Here is a 19,522-nt window from a genome sequence, read left to right on the forward strand (position 1 = left end):
AGGATCAGACGCGTCCCAGGTCCTCGGCCTCCAGCCTATCATCATTACGACAGTGATGATGATCTGTTGGATGCTCTCACAACCATCTCAGGCAAATGACGTAAACTGGGTGGAATCCACACACACACACACACACACACACACACACACACACACACACACACACACACACACACGTGCGCGCCCGCGGGCACATTAAGAAGTGGAGGGGGCTTGTGTGAGGAGGAGAGTCTGATGATGCTAACATCAGCGACCCATTCGGCTCCCGACAGAAGATGACGCCACACTCACTCTTGGCTAACGCAACCCGACGAAAATTTCCAGAGATCCTGAATCCCAATACTCGCCAGAATACACAGGTTAGACCTGACTGTCTCCAAGGTCATGCGGTCAGGTGGTATACATGTATGACTGAAGAAAAAGGATATCTTAATTAGGAAATATCCTGGTTATTTCTCATTTTGGTTGTTGAGCTCCTACATCAAGCGAACTTATTTAGAGTTCAGCATTAACAACAGACTCACAACCCACTCTGTTGAGCGTAAATTTTACTGGCTGGTGTCTTACAATACGGTGTCGTCCTATCCGGGTTCGTACCAGGATACAGAGCTGGTGTTGTGACTGCAACCTGCAGGTTATATTTTTGTCATATCGCTCGCCAAGCGAGAGTGGAGGCACTATACAATTCCCCTGCACCTGCAGCAGCAGCAGCAGCACCGGAAGGAAGCTGGTGCGTCACATGTGTGGGCTGGCCGCCGCCGCAGGTTCTCAAGCGGCTCCGTCCACACTCCCGCCACAACCCAATACCCCATCACACAATCGCCTGCCGTCACGCTTACGTGACGTACAACTGAAGTCATAACAACATAAGGTAACATCTCTACTATCACACGTTACCTTAGCCACACACTCCAATCGAGAAAAAAATATACAAAATATATATAATTTCAAAACAGGCGTGATATCATGAGGCCCCCACCGCCTCACTCATCACGATGGCTGAAAACCTAGTCGGAGTTTCACGCTTCAAATCCCTTCAAAGAAAAAATCCCTCTCGCAACTTGATGGACTGAGACACCACAAAAACGAAGCCAAATTACCCACTCGGCATCCGTATTAATGTTCGGTGTTAATCGAACACGTAACCTTAAGACCCTCGTAAGTTTGAGCGGGAGGGGCATCATACGGGTATGGCAGAAATCAATATTGGCGAACCTCGTGTGGGCATCGGAGTACCCATCCCACACACCGGCCGCTGAGGCAGAGTGTGCTGTCCCGCACGTCACTATCTCTGGTGATGACGGCAGTTCAGACTACTCAAGACCAGCCCCCCTTTGAAGACCTAAAAGGATGGCAATAAAGAACGATTACCCAATGTCTCGAGATGTATCTCGAGGGTCTCTGATGATTACCCTCTGGGCACTGAGGTGGAGGGTAGAGCTCGGGGGCGGGCACGCGTCTGCTCGTAAGGCGCCGCCACTCGCACTTCGATGCCAGACGACCCCAACACACTCGAGCAAACGCGTCATGTGCAAATCTATACTATAACCTCTGTTGTATATAAACCTCTCTGTATATGGCACAGTGTATGATAGTATGACAGAGAGCGCATACGTGGTGTGCGACACCACGTACTACAGTACATCATCATACAATCAAGAGCAATTTTCCACAATGCAGTGCACTCAATGAGGGGGTTTATTTGACAAAGGCTCCTGTCACCAACGATGTCCTAATCCAGGTTAGGCCTTGTATCAGGGGAAAAATGGGAGGAGACTAATAACGAAATATCAGTCTGTCTGAAGGGAACGGAGAGCTAGCCATTTAAAACGGTAAAGTTCAAAAAGCCTGGCGGTATTGGGAAACACGTCGCAACGACCCAAACCCGAGTTGCCTACACGGCCACGCACTGACTGTGTGACGCAGTGGTTTCCCAAGCACCACCTGGCCAGGCTAATGACGAAGGTAGGCAAGTAACCAGTTCTCGGAAGTAGCAGCTGAAGTAATATCTACACAAGCATAGAAAAGAGCCAAAAGCAAGGCTTAAGGGAAGTGGGTTAAGTGTTTGGTCCTCATTTTCTGTCGTGGTACAGAGATGGAACCAGAGCCTTCACACACGTAACAGTAGCACTCAAGACAAGGACAAATACAGCTTCTTGTGCGGTTAAAGTAACGGTTCACTTAAGAAGAATCTCCAACATCTGGGGTTTAATGTGCGGTTTCCAAAAGAAATTAGACGTTACGGTGAGACGTTGACTGGTGGAACCGGTTAGCCATCAAAGATGGGAAAGTCGTGAGGAGGTTCAGAATAAATATGAAGCCATTGTGTTTTGGAGGCATCAAGCTTCACGAGGGTTACGTCCGTGCCACTGAGTAACCCTATCCAACGCCGAATTTAAAGTAATTAAGATTAGCATGACGCACAGCCTTGACAAGGGAACATGGAGGAGACCCGAATGAAGTGGGAGTCAGCAGAATTGGGTCATGACTGTGAGAGTGAATTAGGTTAAATGTTGAAGACTAAAGACTGTTGATAAATAGGAGAAAGAAGGTAGGAGACTCGGCCAGAACCCAAAGGCACAAAGGTTGATTTATCAGCAATAATGGCTCAATAAGAGTGAGAGCTGGACGTAAACGAACATAGTGAGTGAAGATTGAACACAGAGGAGAGCTTAGGGATTATAGCTTCTTGCTATGACCTATCAAAACCTCTCGACATAGCATCCTTCCAAAATACTCACTGAAGATGACCAGACAATATTCACATATGAAAAGCTCTCCCAAAAGTCTCTCACAGATGACCAATTGGCATTAGTATCGAATAGGTGTCGCGAGTGGGTCTTCACTTGCGATAACTACAATGGTGAATGAAAAGACGACTAGGAAATTCAAGACTCTAAGAAATGGGAAACTGAAAGATTATGGAGGCAGGAAAGGTCAAGATGATACGAAGACAGACTAAAGGATTAAAGACAGTCATTCTTTTTTCTTTGGGGCGGGTGGAATCAAAGCATGTTTGTGATTTAAAGAAAAGAACTCGAAGAGACGAACAAGCACAAGTGAAAGTTTAAACAGACGAGCATGCACTCGCGCAGCAAGCTCTGGAGCAGACTCCCTCAAAGCATGTGGGATGTCGTCCAGTAAATAGGCCTTGGAACGGAGAGAACCCTTATAGAAATCATCGATATTAAGCCTAAAAAGCAAGGGATGTTTTCAAAGTTTAGTACAGCATAACACTATCTTACATTCCTGTAGACATCAGTGCATTAATACGATTCAGCACCATACTGTTCACAATGCAACCCAGGATACTTGTAATGTTTGGAAACGTGTCACCATGTGTAGTGGAGCCTACCCTTGTGTACTAGTGTAACAGAGGGTACGGTTGGAGTTAGTAGAGGCCATGTTACCTGAAGCTCAGTGCGGTACTTCTTGCTGAGCGGCAGGTCCGGAGTGACGCTGGGTAAGGCCGGGGACAGTGACGGGGGCGTGGCAGGAAACGCAGGCTGCGGCATCGAGTAGTACACGCCAGAGGTCTGGGCGGTCTTCGTCGGTGTTACGTGGGCATGCAAGTCTAGGTTACCCGGCCCAGCTCCGTACACGTTCTTGATGACGACCTCGGTGCTGAGGGCTTGACCCAAGTCGGTGAGGAACTTATGCAAGGGATCCCTGAAGGGGAAGGACTCGGGGATGTTTCCACGGACGGACCCGCGACCACTACCTTCACCCTCCAGGCTCTCCTCTCCGTCCACCGGGAACTCCGGCAACGACACATCAGACGTGTCCACGGACTCCCCGTCGCTGTCGCCATCCCATGTGGTGGGTCGCCGAAATCTGGGCGGAAGCGGCGGTGCCTCCAACGAGCAGCGACGTGGAGGGAGAGGTGGACGCTTCTTGGGCGGCAGCGGAGGCGGAGATGGTAGCAAATCCGGCAGCATCAACTCTGGCGACACAGTACCCGTGTCGCTCGTCGGCGAGGCGGCCTCGCTGCGGTGGTGGCTCTTGAATCGTCGCGGCACCACGTCATCAAGGGACAGACGCGTGAGGGAGGTGCTCGTGGAGCTCCGAGTCAGGCAAGAACAGTGAGACGACGTGGAACACGTCGACGAACGTCGACGAGGAAGGCGATCAGTACTGGAAGATCGGGACAGCGGGGAATGCCGAAGGTCCTCGGAAGATCCGACCATGGAAGCACTTCGAGAGAGAGAGACGCCGCTATCGAAGGAGGCGACGGATGAGGAGCTTCGGTACTTCACCAGACGCTGCGCCTCGTTCTCTCGGCGACATCTGATGGAGCCATCACTAAGGCCCCGCTCTAGGGGCAGCTTGCCCTTATTCACCCTCAAGTTGGGCTCACTTAGGCCGCGCTCGAACATGTCCCTCTTCCTCCGGACGGAGTCCCTCAGGGTTCCAGTTCGCAGAGGCGGCGTGGAAGCGACCACGGCCGCCACCATGCTCGGGCTCTTTAGAAGTTCCACGCCCCCAGACGGCGTCGACATCACCAGGCTCATCTGGCATTACAACCGCGGACACGGCTTTAGGTCTGATGGCGGCAGGTGCGGCACCGCTCACGACACACGTGTACACCGCACTGGCTGACTGCGGCGCCGCGCACGCCTCCACACCGCCACGCCGGGAGGGGCGGGACTCTCACCCCACTGCCCACCACCTTAACCACCCACCTCCCACCTACACCAATCACAAACCTCATTAACGTCTGGCTATCACCACAAAAACGACCCGATACGATACAGATAACAGTATCGAGACAAGATCAATGGGATCAGTTACTTCATTACCACTCGGATGGAAACCTTTTTAGAAAGTCAAGTTGGAGTTTCCTCTGATCGACCCTGCCACCCGCATCCCGACACATCCCTGGCGCTCGTCCTCGAGAAGATAATGGCTAAAGAAAGTGGCCTTGTTAACGGGGTTGGAGGGGGGTCACTGTCAACCTCATTACGGGTCAACAGTCAAGATCAGTCAATGGAGGTAATGGCTACAACACTACAAAACCATGACACAGGCTGGGGCCACAGTTAGTGGCATTAGAGTCAGCTGAAGCTGTTGTACTGGAGGTAAGTGGGACAGTGCATTATCATAGCCTGGGTTCTAAGCTCACCACTACCCCCCAGCAGCTGCCACTGCTGCACCACACATGACCGTAACAGTACGGACAATACTAACCCACTGTGAGCACGACGGTAAAACCCTCGGGTACGATTGGTCTGACATTTGGTAAGGGTTAGGTCATAGGCCAGGCCATCATACCCAAGGATTGTAACGAGGTGCTCAAGGGTCGTGTCGTCACATTCGAGGGGGTTAACAACGTCGTGCTCAAACAGGTTTTAAAAACCCACTCCTGCTGTTATCGGATACTGAACTACTCAAGAACGAATGTTCTGCTCAAGACATGATCTGCGACTCAGCAAAGTCTGTCTCCATCTTTAGATTTACTCTGGAAAGTCTTCCTTTGGGTATCGTGAAGAGACAGGCATCGAATTCTAACAAAAAAAAAAAAAAGAACAAAGATACGCAAATTACAGATCTGGCAACATGCATATCAATATACCTTCCGTGGTATAGCGGCCAGTGTTGCTAGTTGTGAATACGTCAGTCGAGGTTCGAATTCCGGTCTTGGTCTATATAGCTTCCAGGAAACCTAGGTATCCGGTTTGTCATTCTCCCTGGGGATGGACAATACAGGGGTACCTGACATAAGCAGGGGAAGCCGAACCTAATCACACAGGCCCGCAGGGAAGATGAACGACCTGCACACCACTGAATCATGCGATACGACATTGGATACAGACGAGCACCTTGGATACAACGCAGCTTTTTGTATGGCCAGCATTATAGCTTTCAGCACACGAACCCTAATTATGATGAAGCATGAAAATGAAAGGCATAAATGAGCGTTGCCTCTAAAGGCCGAACCTTGATGCAAGAGTACAGAAACTAGTGACTTTGGGCGAGGTAGTTGCCGAGGTTAATGACAATGTAAGAAGTGCGCAGGTATGGTCGTTCAAGACACCTGAGTGCATTTCTGGTCCACATGCAGGTGAGGGCTAATGATAAGGTGAGGGTTACATGTGAAGTCTGCAAGCATAAATGGCCGGGCCCCAAGCGTACCCCGACACAATTATGGACGGGCAAACCCGCTACTATCATTCAGAGGAACCTGGGTACGTACAGGCACCGCAAGAACAATAGCACAGTGACCAGATTACCTGCCCAAGTAACACTTGTTCTCGACTTGCCGCAAGGTACATAAAAACAAGATTTGACCGTAGAGCCCAGGAGTTCTACTGCCACAAGTAACTCTATATCCCGCTGTCTGTAATGTCTTGCCTACACCAGAGTATGTTAGGTGTTAAAATAAATATCCATACATTCAAATATCCAACTCCCTCCTTTCCCCTCACCTTCTCTTCCTCCTTCCTTCCCTTCAAAGATGAAGTGAGTATTGATGTCCACTGTGAGGACGCTGAAGGTGGTGGAGATACATTGAGAGTGTCACACCTATGACACTAACTTCTGGACGAGGCTGCAACTGGTAGTGTGAGTTGGGAGGTGGCCAGCCATGGGTATCAAGGTGTTCTTACTCGGCCCAGAAGCTCTCTCACTCCTCACATAAACCCTAAAATATTCACACACGACTAAGTGGCCTTTGTCACGCTCGCTCTCGCCATTACCTGTCGTCACTATGGCCGCTACACGACGGGTATCAACTGTGTACATCCATTCGTCTACAGCGACCGATCGCTAAGTACACTTTGTCTGATGTGGGTTATCATGAACGCCCTCCGTTACTGGATGTGCGTATGACGGTCAGAGACAACGAGTGGTCAGCGACACGACAGGCCGTTACCGGAGGCGGCCGGCAGACACGCCCTGATACGACACGAAAAGCTGTTGTTCACTGTTGCATTTAATACCAATCCTGTATGAGGCTCGAGGCCTAACTCCTCCACTGGGTTCCCAAACATTCAAAATTCCCCTCAGCAGTTCTTCGCACGTCTCAGACCTTATATAGTACAACTTCAACACCATGTGGTTACATATCTCCGTGTAACAATCCTCAATGACAAGAAGCATCTTAAAAACATTATATATTCAACAGGCGTCATCCGTGAGCTAACGGGGCATCACATGTTGCTTGAAGGTATCACCGGGGTGTCTCATGTTGCCAGACTAACGTGTGTGGTGTACACACGCATGGAGTGTCTAACTGTATGTGCACACGTTGGGTTTAGGTAAACATCCGTGTGTCAACATGTGTTTCTGTCTGTTATATACGGGTTAGCATACCTAAAGTTCTTACCGTCGTGCTCACACGTGTCATAAGGGAATAGCAGATGTACAGGTAAACATGTGCCATGTGTAGACGAACGTATATGTGTCAGGTGCTGGTGACAATGTGTGGACTAACATGGGTCTCTTAGCGTACATGAACATCCATCGTATGCTGGTAGTCCCATGTGTCGTATGCACATCAAAGCGTGTGTATGTGTGGTTATCTGCGTTACGGGGAGAAATACACCCGCACTGCCCGCCTTGTCTGTTAACCCTGAACATCTGTACCATGTCTTTACTACCATGTATACATGTACATACACAGCCACACAACACACAACCCCAGCCTAAGCCAGGTACTTAATTATCGACCAACCCCGAGGTGGAGGATGAACAATTGGGTTGGGTGTAGGTCATCTGCCGCGTCCTGGATTCGAACCCATGCGGGTCCGACCTCACATACTCAGTGGCCTAATCAATAACCTATTTCTGGTGCTGCCAGAAGGCTCAGACTCACAAACATAATGTTAAGCATTCCGACGACCCTATATATGCAAGTGATGACAAAAACACACAAGATGGATGAAACGTGATTATGTACTTCAAAACCTACTCTCACCTGCAAAAAATGCGCTCACAGGAGACCTTCAAAACACCTAAATTTTCCTCGAAAATTTAAAGATGTATCTGGCTATGAAAGCAAAAGGGCATATTTATTACAGGAAGAGGAACAGGAGGCGTTCTTGGTTAGCATGAATTAAACGAGTCAAAATAAAAGAAAATGAATAAATCCGTGAAGAACAACAAGAGTATAGTATATCTCCAGATAACTTAAGGCCATTCATCTTTCCCGTGAATCAGTCATCAAACACAGCTGACTCAACAGGGAGACATAGTCATCATAAATATTTAGACGGTCAGATAAGGGACCCGTAGTTCCCCCGCGGCGCTGCTGGGCCAGTATAGCAGGCGATACACAACAGTACATTTGACGCTACAAGCTAGCGGGATGGGCGGCCCCGAGAGAAGCAACGGGAGACGGATGACTGGACACATTGCCGCAGCCGCCCGAGTGGCCGAGCTGCGGCAGGCGGGGCTGCTGCCTTGCGGCTGCAGTAATGTGCTCCTAAACCTGATTGTTGGCACTACCACCCGCAGCGTCTCGTGAGTGGGTGTTGAGGGGCACGACCACAGAACGCGGGTGGTCAGCGGGACGAGGGGGTCGTTAACAGAGCTGAGCGAGGGCCAGCCACGACCCGCCGGAACCACTTGCTATGGTCCATACCACGACCTGTCCACCACGAACAGGACACACCACATGCTATGGTCCACCCATGTGTGGATCACAACGGACCTGTCGGGCACCGTAACCTTCAGAACTGACCCTCCGACACTCCCCGCCACCCGAGGGCTCTCGAACACCAGATTTCGTCAGTGAGTCTTTCCCACTTCTCAGTTCCCTAAATATTTCACGACTTCTGGTGACATACCTCTGTCTAACACTTCTGAATCATAGATATCAGAAAGTAGTGCCACGAAACATATAAATTCAAGGGGGGAAGGCTGGAAGATATGCCGGAGAGGAGGGGCGGTCTGGGGTGATCTTAGGAGTAAGTGGTGACAGTAGTGGTAGTGGTGGTGGTGTATGGAGGTGGTGGTGCGGACGTGTGGCTGTGGTGATGGAATGATCAGAATGTGTTGAGCAAGTCATGCCCGTACCAGCAGCAGTGTTACCCACCACACATCACTTCCCTTCCCATCCCCACCACAACCAAACACATTCCTAAGTCCACTTCGGAAAATGCTGAAGCATTCACAGGGTTAATTCAACCTCTTGAGCACGGCGACGGTGCGAAACTTAGAACACGACGGTGCGAACCTTGAATATGATGGGGTCGTTCTTACAACCTGCCCCGTCGCCATGCTCATGGGACCACAGAAGACAACAGCTCTGTTAGTCCTCCCTGGCTCGATGCTTCACTACACACGTCCCACAAAGTAGGTTAAGCTTTGGCATCCATTATATATATATATATATATATATATATATATATATATATATATATATATATATATATATATATATATATATATATATATATAAAGTATTTGCACAGAAATATAATAAATAACTACTAAATGTCCAAGAAAAATAAAGAAATGTGTAAAGTACTCCGGTTCCCCTGCAACAGTTATGCAAGCCATCAGTAACTCTCACCCTTAATATCCACTGGCCTCCACTCGAGTGCCGACCTCCATCTCACATGAGAGAGGTTACCTCTTCCATCTCAAAACAGATGAAGTTCATCTAGTGTGAGAAGATGCCTGAGACAGAAGGGGGGGGGGGGTGAACCGGAGGCAAGACGGACTCTGTGATACGTGAGAACTGCCACCCAGCCAGACCAAACTGTACCTGGATGACGTTGTATCTAAGGGCCTCCGCTGGACGGGTGCTCAGTGGCCGAGAAGGGGCGAACTGCTTGACGCTTCTCCGGTCTGACGCTACACCCACCACTCACACACTTCCTCAAACCTCCTCCTACTTCGTGAATGCGAACCTACCCACGAGATTCATGAGGAGGTGGTCTGCAGGTTCTACTCATTCTCGCCAGCTGACTCAAGGAGTCCCCTTCCATCCTCCCCCTCACAGTCTGCCGCGGAAGGCTCGCTCCTTCAGACGTTAGTGATAAGGATCAAAACACCTGTCGCAACCTGGCCTTCCCGCCCGCTACCCACTCCTTAACACATGACAGGATCGAAAGACACCGTATGCTTACTGGCTGGGATGCAGGAAGCAATAAACAACGAGGGTGACTGTTGTGGGAAGAGGAGTGCATCAATGGCTGAGGATGCGACCAAGGAGCACGAGTGGAGACTATCACTGGCAAGAGATTTGACAACACTAAATTTCTCTAAAAATGAGTCAACCAGGGAAAAAAGAACAACGATGCAGCTGTATTCTTCCATGAGTAATAACAAGGTTCTCACTGCGATCACCCAGGAAAACACCTGCACCTGATGGCTTACCAGTTCGAGTACCACTTGAGCTGATCAGGACGGCAGGAACTGCACCCACCAGGTCACACACCCTTTCCCTTCACACAGGTGTCTCGCGTCTCACCCTTCACAGGGCCCAGGACGAAGCCACTGCTCTTGACCTGCTAAGGTCAGAGTTCATGACCTAACCCGAGCGCTCGGCTGCCCACACGGCCACCCTCTTTAAACAACATCCGGCTTAGCAAGTTTACCATAATCCTCACGTTAAATCTCTTTTCTCCATCATCCACGAGAAACGTTGATACAAGCGAGAACCGTGCACAGCATAATCAATATACTGCACATGCGTTCCAAGGGAGCGCTAATGCCAAAGTAATGCACAATGTGTCATTAAGCATTTTTCCTGGGGTATTAATGGAACTATTGGTCGGCGGATCCAGAAGGCGACGTGAACATCGCTTTCCGAGTCATCTTCAGCCATTCACATTATGACTTCCTTTCATCAGCTTTCACATCGTGAAATCAATCACGGAAGAGAGTCGGGGATGACACCACTGGAGACAGCTGGAGACAAGATAATACCAGTGAACTCTGCAGGAGAGACCGATATCCCTGCAAGACGGCAGCGGATGACGATAACACTGGAGATAGCAAACATTACGATCGCTGGGAGATGGCTTAGGTCAACACCATTACAGACAGCTGGAGATCAGACGAGAAACACGCAAACAGACTTCGAAAATATAATGTGTAGCTCTCAGTCATGGAACAGACTGCATTCAAAGATAACGTGGGCATAAGGAACTCTTCTGAAGGTAGAGAACATAAGATCTTGAATATATATATATACACACATATATATATATATATATATATATATATATATATATATATATATATATATATATATATATATATATATATATATATATATATATATATATATATATATATACATATATATTACAAACAGAAATTTCTCAAGAGAATAACCTATGACACAAACTTTTCATAATATGCATCAGCCTTGTTTTTTTCTAAATTACGACGTTAGGAAAGAGAATGATGCAATTTGCTGGGATGGTGAAGGTGAAATGACGTGGTCGGGTTCTCTGCATGGAGTGGGGGGTCTCTGTACTGGACAACTGGGCATGAACTCGAACAGTGGTGGCGATGGTGGTGGATGCATGACGAACTACCGTACTTTACGAGAGTGGATGGTCAGTGTACAGAACAACGTAGTGTGTGTGTGTAAGTGTGTGTGTGTGTGTGTGTGTGTGTGTGTGTGTGTGTCGGGGGTGGGGGGGAGACTGGTCATATACAGAGGAAGATGGAAAGGGGGGGAAGCCCCAGTGGTGGGTGAACATGCCGTAGCCGTCCGCCTTTCTCGCCTCGTCACGACCTGCAGTGCAGGGCGAGCCAGCGTGACGGCAAGGAACCATTGCCCATGGCGTGTGTGTGTGTGTGTGTGTGTGTGTGTGTGTGTGTGTGTGTGGGCAGGGTACTGCTGCAGGGGGCCCCCCACCATCTGCTGCACTCCAGCGGTCAAGGCCCTCGCCACCATATGCTCCGCCCTGCCTCGCCAGTTCCTACCCTCACCTTACCTCACCTCCCTCGCAGTTCCTCAACACACATCACACACCTGGCCCTTATGTCCCTCAATACTTTCCAACTCCCTGATTTCACCTGCTCTACTACATGCCATATGTGTGTGTGCGTGTCTGTGCTTCGTTGTAAGTGTGTACTTGCGCTGAGGATAGATAGATAGATAGATAGATAGATAGATAAGGAGAGAGAGAGAGAGAGAGAGAGAGAGAGAGAGAGAGAGAGAGAGAGAGAGAGAGAGAGAGAGAGAGAGAGAGAGAGAGAGAGAGAGAGGAGTCTTGTACAATAAACGCAGTTCTGAGAACACTCTTACGCATCAATTCTCAACAAATAATTCATATACTCTATTATTACGAAGGTCCACTTATATATCTCTCTCTCTTTCTCTCTCTCCCTAGAGGACTGAAGTGTCAACAATGACGTCTGGCCCAGGCAACCCGAGACCAAGGCTTCACAATGTTAAGCCTTATTTCATTTATTTTACTGGCGTCACGCTCGGCTCCGTGGATAATCATTCTCGCTCTGTCCAGCAGGGGGTAATGATGCGTATCTGCCAGGGTCAGGGAGGGCGCCTAGGACTGGATGGAAGGAGGAGGCCAGGAACCACACCCCTGCAACACCACACGTACAAATCTCCCTCTATATCTCTTTCTCTCTCCCTTTTTCCCCTACGTGAGAATGTTAACCTGACTTTCTCCTATCCGCCACGATCTCTGCCCCTCACCATGAAATCACAGCAGTCAACGTCTAACCTCTTCATCCCGACGGTGTGGTCCGCGGGCACGATGGGGTGGTCTTTGATCCGACCCAGAAGGGTGTATGATGTTAAAAGTCGGGCCATCAAGCACAGAGGCTCTGAGATCGTGATGAAGGAGTGAATTAATGCTGTCCTGATGACCTTACCGTTGAAACAATGGCTGAATGCCGACTTAGAGGCATATTTCCGAGGCAAGCAATCCTTCTTACAACGACATAAATAAATCTAACAATCAACCAATTTATGACCGACTTGGTCCCCATTCGCACGAGGTGGATCAAGGGTATACAATGATACAACTGTAGCCCTAGGATCCTGATGGCTAACCAACGGACATGCAGGGACATTGTATGACAGCAGAGAGTGTTCAAAACATGGGGGTCCCACGAGAGTCAAACTCCCTCCCCAAAAAGGTGATGACTAGGGCTGCGGTGTTGCTGTCCAGCATGTTCAGAGGTCTGAGTAAAGAGCGTTACGACAATACTGGTGAGCGTCTGTGCGGTTCAACCACTGTGGCCCCACCACAGCGCCACCCGCGACTCGAGTCAGGCCGGGTCATGTGGCGGAGGGGGGTGGGTTCGTATCAAGAGGCGGGAGGAGGTTGGGGTGGGTCACGTGGCGGGGGCAGCTGGAGCCTAATTAACGGGGCGGGGCTCCCGTGGCTGGGTTACATGGCGGGGCAGTTGTGGGGCCGGATCACGGGGCGGGGTAAAGTGGCAGGAAGGTGATGGCTGGAGTCAAGGCCCTCCAGCTATAGCATGACAGATGTTAAGTTTTCTGTATAAGTAATAACTTCCGGAACGCAAAAGCTAACCTTCACGTGCCCTTCAGGACTCTCGCGAGCACAAAGGGACGACCCTTGAGTATGACGACCTGGGCTCTGACCTGAACCTCATGAGTCGAGCCAATTGTTAGGACGTCATACCCAGGGGTTCGTCTTGTCGTGCTCAAGGTGTTCTGACCACGTCAACTGAAAGTGAATATCATGGGGTAATACACTTTCACGAGTGTATGTATACTTGTAAATACGAGTGCGTCTACTGAAGTGTATGCTTTGGTAAGAGTAGTCCACGTACTGTAGCTGTAACAGAATACTGTGACAACGTGTACTTCGCTGTATCCCTTTCATATCGCCCAGCAACATCAGCTTGCCTTACCCACCCTTCTGCCTCACTCGAACTCACCAAGCAGGGGGCTGACATCATGGCTCACCAACACCCACCCACCCATTGCTTGCTAACCTGCCTGCTCAACAGGACACTCGCTCTCATGACCAACATTCCTGCTCCCTACTCCCACAACGTTACTAGTCCTCATTAGCTCGGTTCATGACTTTCTTAGGCCTGTTTCTACAGACCTTAAATCACTATCATAAATTATGTTCTCATTTCGAATCTACAGACCTTTAATTATTGTAATAAGTCATGCTCTCTTATAATTTCTTTCGTTCTGTTTTATAGTGATTTAGGAATCATTCCTTTCATACGAATAATTTGGGCCTTTTGAGACTCAGGTTTGAGGAATACTGTCAGCCAGTAAGTTAACCCAACCAGTGAGCACTGGAACTGCAACGCAACCTGGCCACCAACCACACCTCTCCTCCTCATGCCACACTTAACGCAAAACGCTTCCACTACACCCAATCAGAAACAATCCCACTGGCACCCTCATCTGACATACGACTCTCCTATTACATCTACAGCTGTATACACCGGTTAACGCAGTCTACAACTCCTCCTTTTTATCTCCAAATACACAATGGTTACTCACGACACATCAATTACAACCAGATATTTGGGCGAGCATGGAACAAATACTATAACACACGTGGACTAAGATGGACCGACCTGGGTGTGTTATGAATGAATTTCTGAAGCGCGTCGGGCTATTAACCAAGATACGAGGTAACGCAACTAAAGCAATCCTGAGACACCTGATTCTGGAAATGTCCCGGGAGGAGAGTTGGGAGGGAAAACCCGGATGGCAGCGGGCGTGCTAACATGCACATCACGAATCTTGGGGAAAGTGACGCGAAGGCACGACCTGAGATGCGAGAGTCTCCGTGTGCAGCAGTACCGACTGACAGTGCGAGAGAAATAATAAACATCAAATAAAGTTCTTACCACCGGGAATGTATGCAAGCTCTAACGGCGTGTGGACACGGTAGACATCCACTTACTCGTCGTCTCCAGCGGAAACTGGCGAGAGTTTGAGTGGCCAGACTGTTTCGCAGCCAGATGACCATGAATGTTAGTATGGCCTCTGCTCAGTTCGGGGAAAATCGGAGATGTAAGACTCGGGCCATTCTGGGGACTGGTGTCCAAGCACCATACAGCCTGACCGCACTCTACGGGCGGTCCTCGGGGCACGCGGCCAAACTCAGCTCTACCAGACAGCTAGCCACACCGCAAGGGCCACCATCTTGGGGAAAGTAGTCTAGCACCACATGGGCCATCCTGGAGACATTCACAACACAACCCTCCACCCTGGGGACATTCCACAATACAACCCTAACGCAGCTATCACGAGAGATAAGCTGGAGTTACTCCTGGCAGCACCTACGAAATACTTCGGCCTCGAACCTGGCTTTGTTCCCTCCCCCCCTTCAGTACCATTGTTCACTGAAAGAACACTGTCATGCCCCGTGTGGGAGCCTACCGTATGGATGCCGGTGGGGAGGGAATTGACGACCTCGTTCGACCCTACGAACTCCAAATCTCTCTCCCCTCTCTCAGGTCATATCATTAAACATTTCTTCATTTTTAAATCTGGCACTTGCCGGAAACGACTCACTCATACTAAAAAAAAAAAAATCACTTTCGATAATAACCAGGACGAGTGAGCCTGTGATGAGGCAGAGGTGAGAGGAGGAGGAAGAGGGGGTTAGGGGTATTAGCGAGGAAGATTAATGGGTTGAGGAAGAGCGAGGTTGGGTCAGGGGCGCGCGCCGCTGCTATCATGGCAGACTCCGTCGACCCCCGGAACTTTTACCACAATTATACCTTCACCTGCGACATACAACCCAAGCATTTAACTCTCAGTGCCACAACTTCCACTGGTCCCGTCAGACACCATTATGAACAAGTACTTAGAATTATCTATATGTAATTAAATAAACAGTCTGCCTATACATCTCTATGGATGGTTGGCTCTGGCTTCGGTTCATTGTACATGACAAACAGAGAGTGAATGTGTGCAAATGAGGCCATTGTTCCTTTTGTTTCTGACGGTACCTCGCTAAAGAGGAAATGGAAATAAGTGTCAAAAAGGACAACTTTATGATTCCAGCTATAAAATCCTCTTGTCCAGCCTTTATAATATAACGCTAAGGGTCAGCAACATGACATCAACAACCACGAATGGCGTATAGTTCTCTCTGAAAAAAAAAAAAAGGGGACAACCCATGATGACACAATCAAGTTTGAGCAACAGAGGCACAACGTGTTACACAATGGGGGAAGTTGCTTTTTGCTTTATATTTCTTAAAGATGGGGCTGAGAAGCTTTAGTTTCCATACTCTACTGCTAATATAAGAATCATATCCCGTCACCGTCCCATTGGACTTTTTCCTACATAGATCAATTAAATCTTACTTGGACTACCACTTTCTGAAAACACATGAGATAAAAAAAAAAGATCTTTGGATTTCTCTAAGTATAATAAACTGACAATTCTGTGCAGGGTTCCAATCATGGGCTGTTTTTAGTTTAAATCCTACAGTAGGTCCTCTGACACTACATGACCTAAACTAAAATAAGATAAGGATACTGCCTTCGTCCTTACCTAATCTAGGACTTCATAACTTTACATAAAGCTACACTAGTTTGGTGTAACCTAGGTCAAAGCAACCCTAAGGACGACCTAGGATAGAACCTAAAAAATAATCTAGGATCTAGCCTGAACTTAACACATGGGCTTACCCTACTATTCTATCCTAAAACTTTACCTATATCAAATGTAAATGATCAAACTACTGTCAAAAAAAAAAAAAAAGGTGCGACTATGGTGACAAGAGCATTTTAGGAACTTAACCTGACCTGGGCATGACCCAACTATATATATATGATCTACACTAGAATTTAACCTAAGAACCTAACCTACTTAGGATTCAAACTAAGAACTTAACCTAACCTAAGATTCAACTTAAGATCCTTGCTCAGGAGCTTACCAAATGCCTAACTTAGGATTAAACTAGGAACCCGACTTATGTGGTTTATCTTGGAACATAACTTAACCCGGACCTAATTTATATAAGATATCATGGTAAACTCAGTTTTAACAGTGTAATAGCCTAGAGAAATCTGGGGCTGGTGCAGGTTCCAGAGACATTCCTCAATATCATGAATTGTAAATCAAATTTTTGTATCATTAATACTTCACAATGCAGTCAGCAAATGCATGTAAACACTTCATATGAACAATTGCAGCTAATGCACATAACAGCCAGACAACGTAGTAAAAAAAGCAATCAACAAATTTCTATAATGAGTTTACTGTGCAACTTATCTTCCATGCAAGACAATCAGCACACATCATGGAAGTACGCAAAAACAACAAAGCTCCTTTTTCCTTGATCTGACATTTTCTAATGCATACAGAAGGCAGGAATTTCTTAGGTCACACATATGATGGAAGAATTTTGTAACTATATATACTATTCTGTTTTAAGCTAGTTGCATGCTTATTGTGTTTTAGTGAAGCTAAGGAGATAGTATGACTACAAAGATGTAACAATGGAGTGAACAGCATCTTAGGAAATCAGGGCAATCATTCAGAAGGATGAGTTGTGTGCATGGAACACAATGAATTGGATCAAAGTAGTACATAAGAAAAGGAAATGTACTGTCATATGAATAAACCAGGGTATATGAAGTGGTCAACTAATCTTTGGAGTTTGGCTGTGGATGTTTGGTGCTGATTTTCATACATTTTAGGTGAGGCCACTGTTTGTCTGTTTCTGATGTTTCCCTGCTCAGGTAAGGGAAGCAATCAACTTGCTGAATCAGCATGTGGTGAAAATCTCATCCCCTTGCTGGATGATCTTAGTTTGTGTCATGCAAATTTAACCTTCCTGCTGACTGTTGATGCTATATGCATCATCATGAAGGGGTTTTAGTATTTCTTGGTTAAGTTATGGGCAGAACAAGATTCACACATCTTGAGGGCATGTGCCATAGTGTCAAACCCATCAGTTTTGGAATGTCATCTCCCTGCTCACCTAGGCTAAGATTATGTAAGCAAGCTTGAATCACATTGCACTGCCAGGTGTCACTGCTCCCGAATTCTGGATGACATAATATGCACTGTCTGCCAGTGAATCCATCAAACATAAACAATAATAGTGATAGAAAGTAAAGCATGTATTCTGCTTTGAGTGTGTATAATCTAGTAAAACAGCCATCTGGAAGAATGAAGGGACTTCATTGCCTCAGGAACTGGGCATAGAAATTTCGCTGCATTTTGGTCTTAATACCCTTAAAAATACTCTCAAATAAAAAAGAATTTCTGATAATGCATTGGGGTACATTACCTGAGATAATCCAAGACGATACGATGAAGAATCCAAGTCTAAATGTGCTAAAATAGCTTCAACTGCAGCTCTCTCATCCAGAACTGGCGCTTGGGCTCGTGCCTCAGCTGGAGCAAGGACAGCAAAGCGCCTTCTGAATTCACTGTATTGTAGATGCTCTGGAAAGCCTTGCTTGTGAAGTCTTAGAGCGTCTAATATTTGGCATCCTCGCAACTGTAACAAAGAAGAAAATCTCCTGTAAGACTCACTTTATGTTCCTGATAAAGAAGGTAGTTAATTACAGGTTAATATGAATATCTTTTCCATTTCAAACATTTATTTTGTAATAAGTATAGACTGACGCCAACAGTAAGGTAGCTTTAAGAACAAAGGACTGAGCCTTAAAGAGAACATCTACACTTGGCCCCCTTCTCTGTTCCTTCTTTTGAAAAATTGAAAACTGGAGGGGAGGCAACATACCTGTGACCGAACAAGAGGTACATTGAGAAGCATGTCTTCACTCGAGTTGTTGGTCTTGTTGGGCATCATGAGGGAGCCCTTCAGATCACATAATCCAGCATTGTGTTGGGGTAATAAACAATGCACAAATCTTAGTTTGCTTCGACGTAAATTCTCAATTATACCATCCTGGTAAAAAGAGAACTTTTTTAGACAATCTCATAAAGATATGGTGGATTTAGTCAAAATCGACAGGTTGTGTGGCCAAGTTTCTGCACTCTGGATGGGTATTACAGGAATTTCTAAGGAGAAGGAAACAAATATAGAAGGGGAATATGAATGAATAAACAGTAAAGCTCTCTGGAAATCATAACTCTTTAAGCTGTGTATTCAGGATTATGGAATGTTGTTTAGAGCTTACACAGTCAAGCAGTATAGTTCTGGTATGACTATACACAGTGATACAAATTATTGGTCTGAAATAAACTAGGGGGTTAACACTGTGTAAGGGTTACAATATATTCAGGCCACAATCTATTGCCCATATATCTAAGAATCTGTATAATCCCCAAATCTGAACACTGCTTGGTCCTGAGGATTATGGGTTTTCAAAATTCAACCTGTACTCCAGAGTATTTTCTTCATAAACTCGCTACTTACAACAGTAAATTTAACTTGTAAGCAGACACTCTTGCGTTTGATGCCAGCTGTGCCTGTGGTGAAAGCTCTTCTGATAGAAGATGCTCTTCGCAGGGACTGTGAGCCTTCAATACCTACAACTGACCCACTGATGGTGTTGCTGACTGGACCTCGACTGAACACGAATAGTCTACTTAAGGTTTCCCTGTAACAGATATGGAAAATTGTGAATCAACTTGAGACAGATTAATTGCCTTAAA

At 47.2% G+C, this 19,522-nt stretch overlaps 1 protein-coding gene across 1 annotated transcript in view; it reads right to left on the bottom strand.

Moving 5' to 3' along the window:
- LOC139760946 (unconventional myosin-XVIIIa-like) overlaps positions 1-19,522 on the bottom strand; it is a 281,136-nt gene that overhangs the window by 128,482 nt on the left and 133,132 nt on the right. Inside the window, exons 13-15 of the mRNA XM_071684732.1 lie at positions 19,284-19,467; positions 18,645-18,812; positions 18,186-18,398 (exon numbers count right to left, since the gene is read on the bottom strand). Coding sequence (XP_071540833.1) covers positions 18,186-18,398; positions 18,645-18,812; positions 19,284-19,467 — 565 coding nt within the window. The remainder of the gene's footprint in view (positions 1-18,185; positions 18,399-18,644; positions 18,813-19,283; positions 19,468-19,522) is intronic.

This window comes from Panulirus ornatus, chromosome 38 (genome assembly GCF_036320965.1).
Source record: "Panulirus ornatus isolate Po-2019 chromosome 38, ASM3632096v1, whole genome shotgun sequence".
Classification (NCBI taxonomy): domain Eukaryota; kingdom Metazoa; phylum Arthropoda; class Malacostraca; order Decapoda; family Palinuridae; genus Panulirus; species Panulirus ornatus.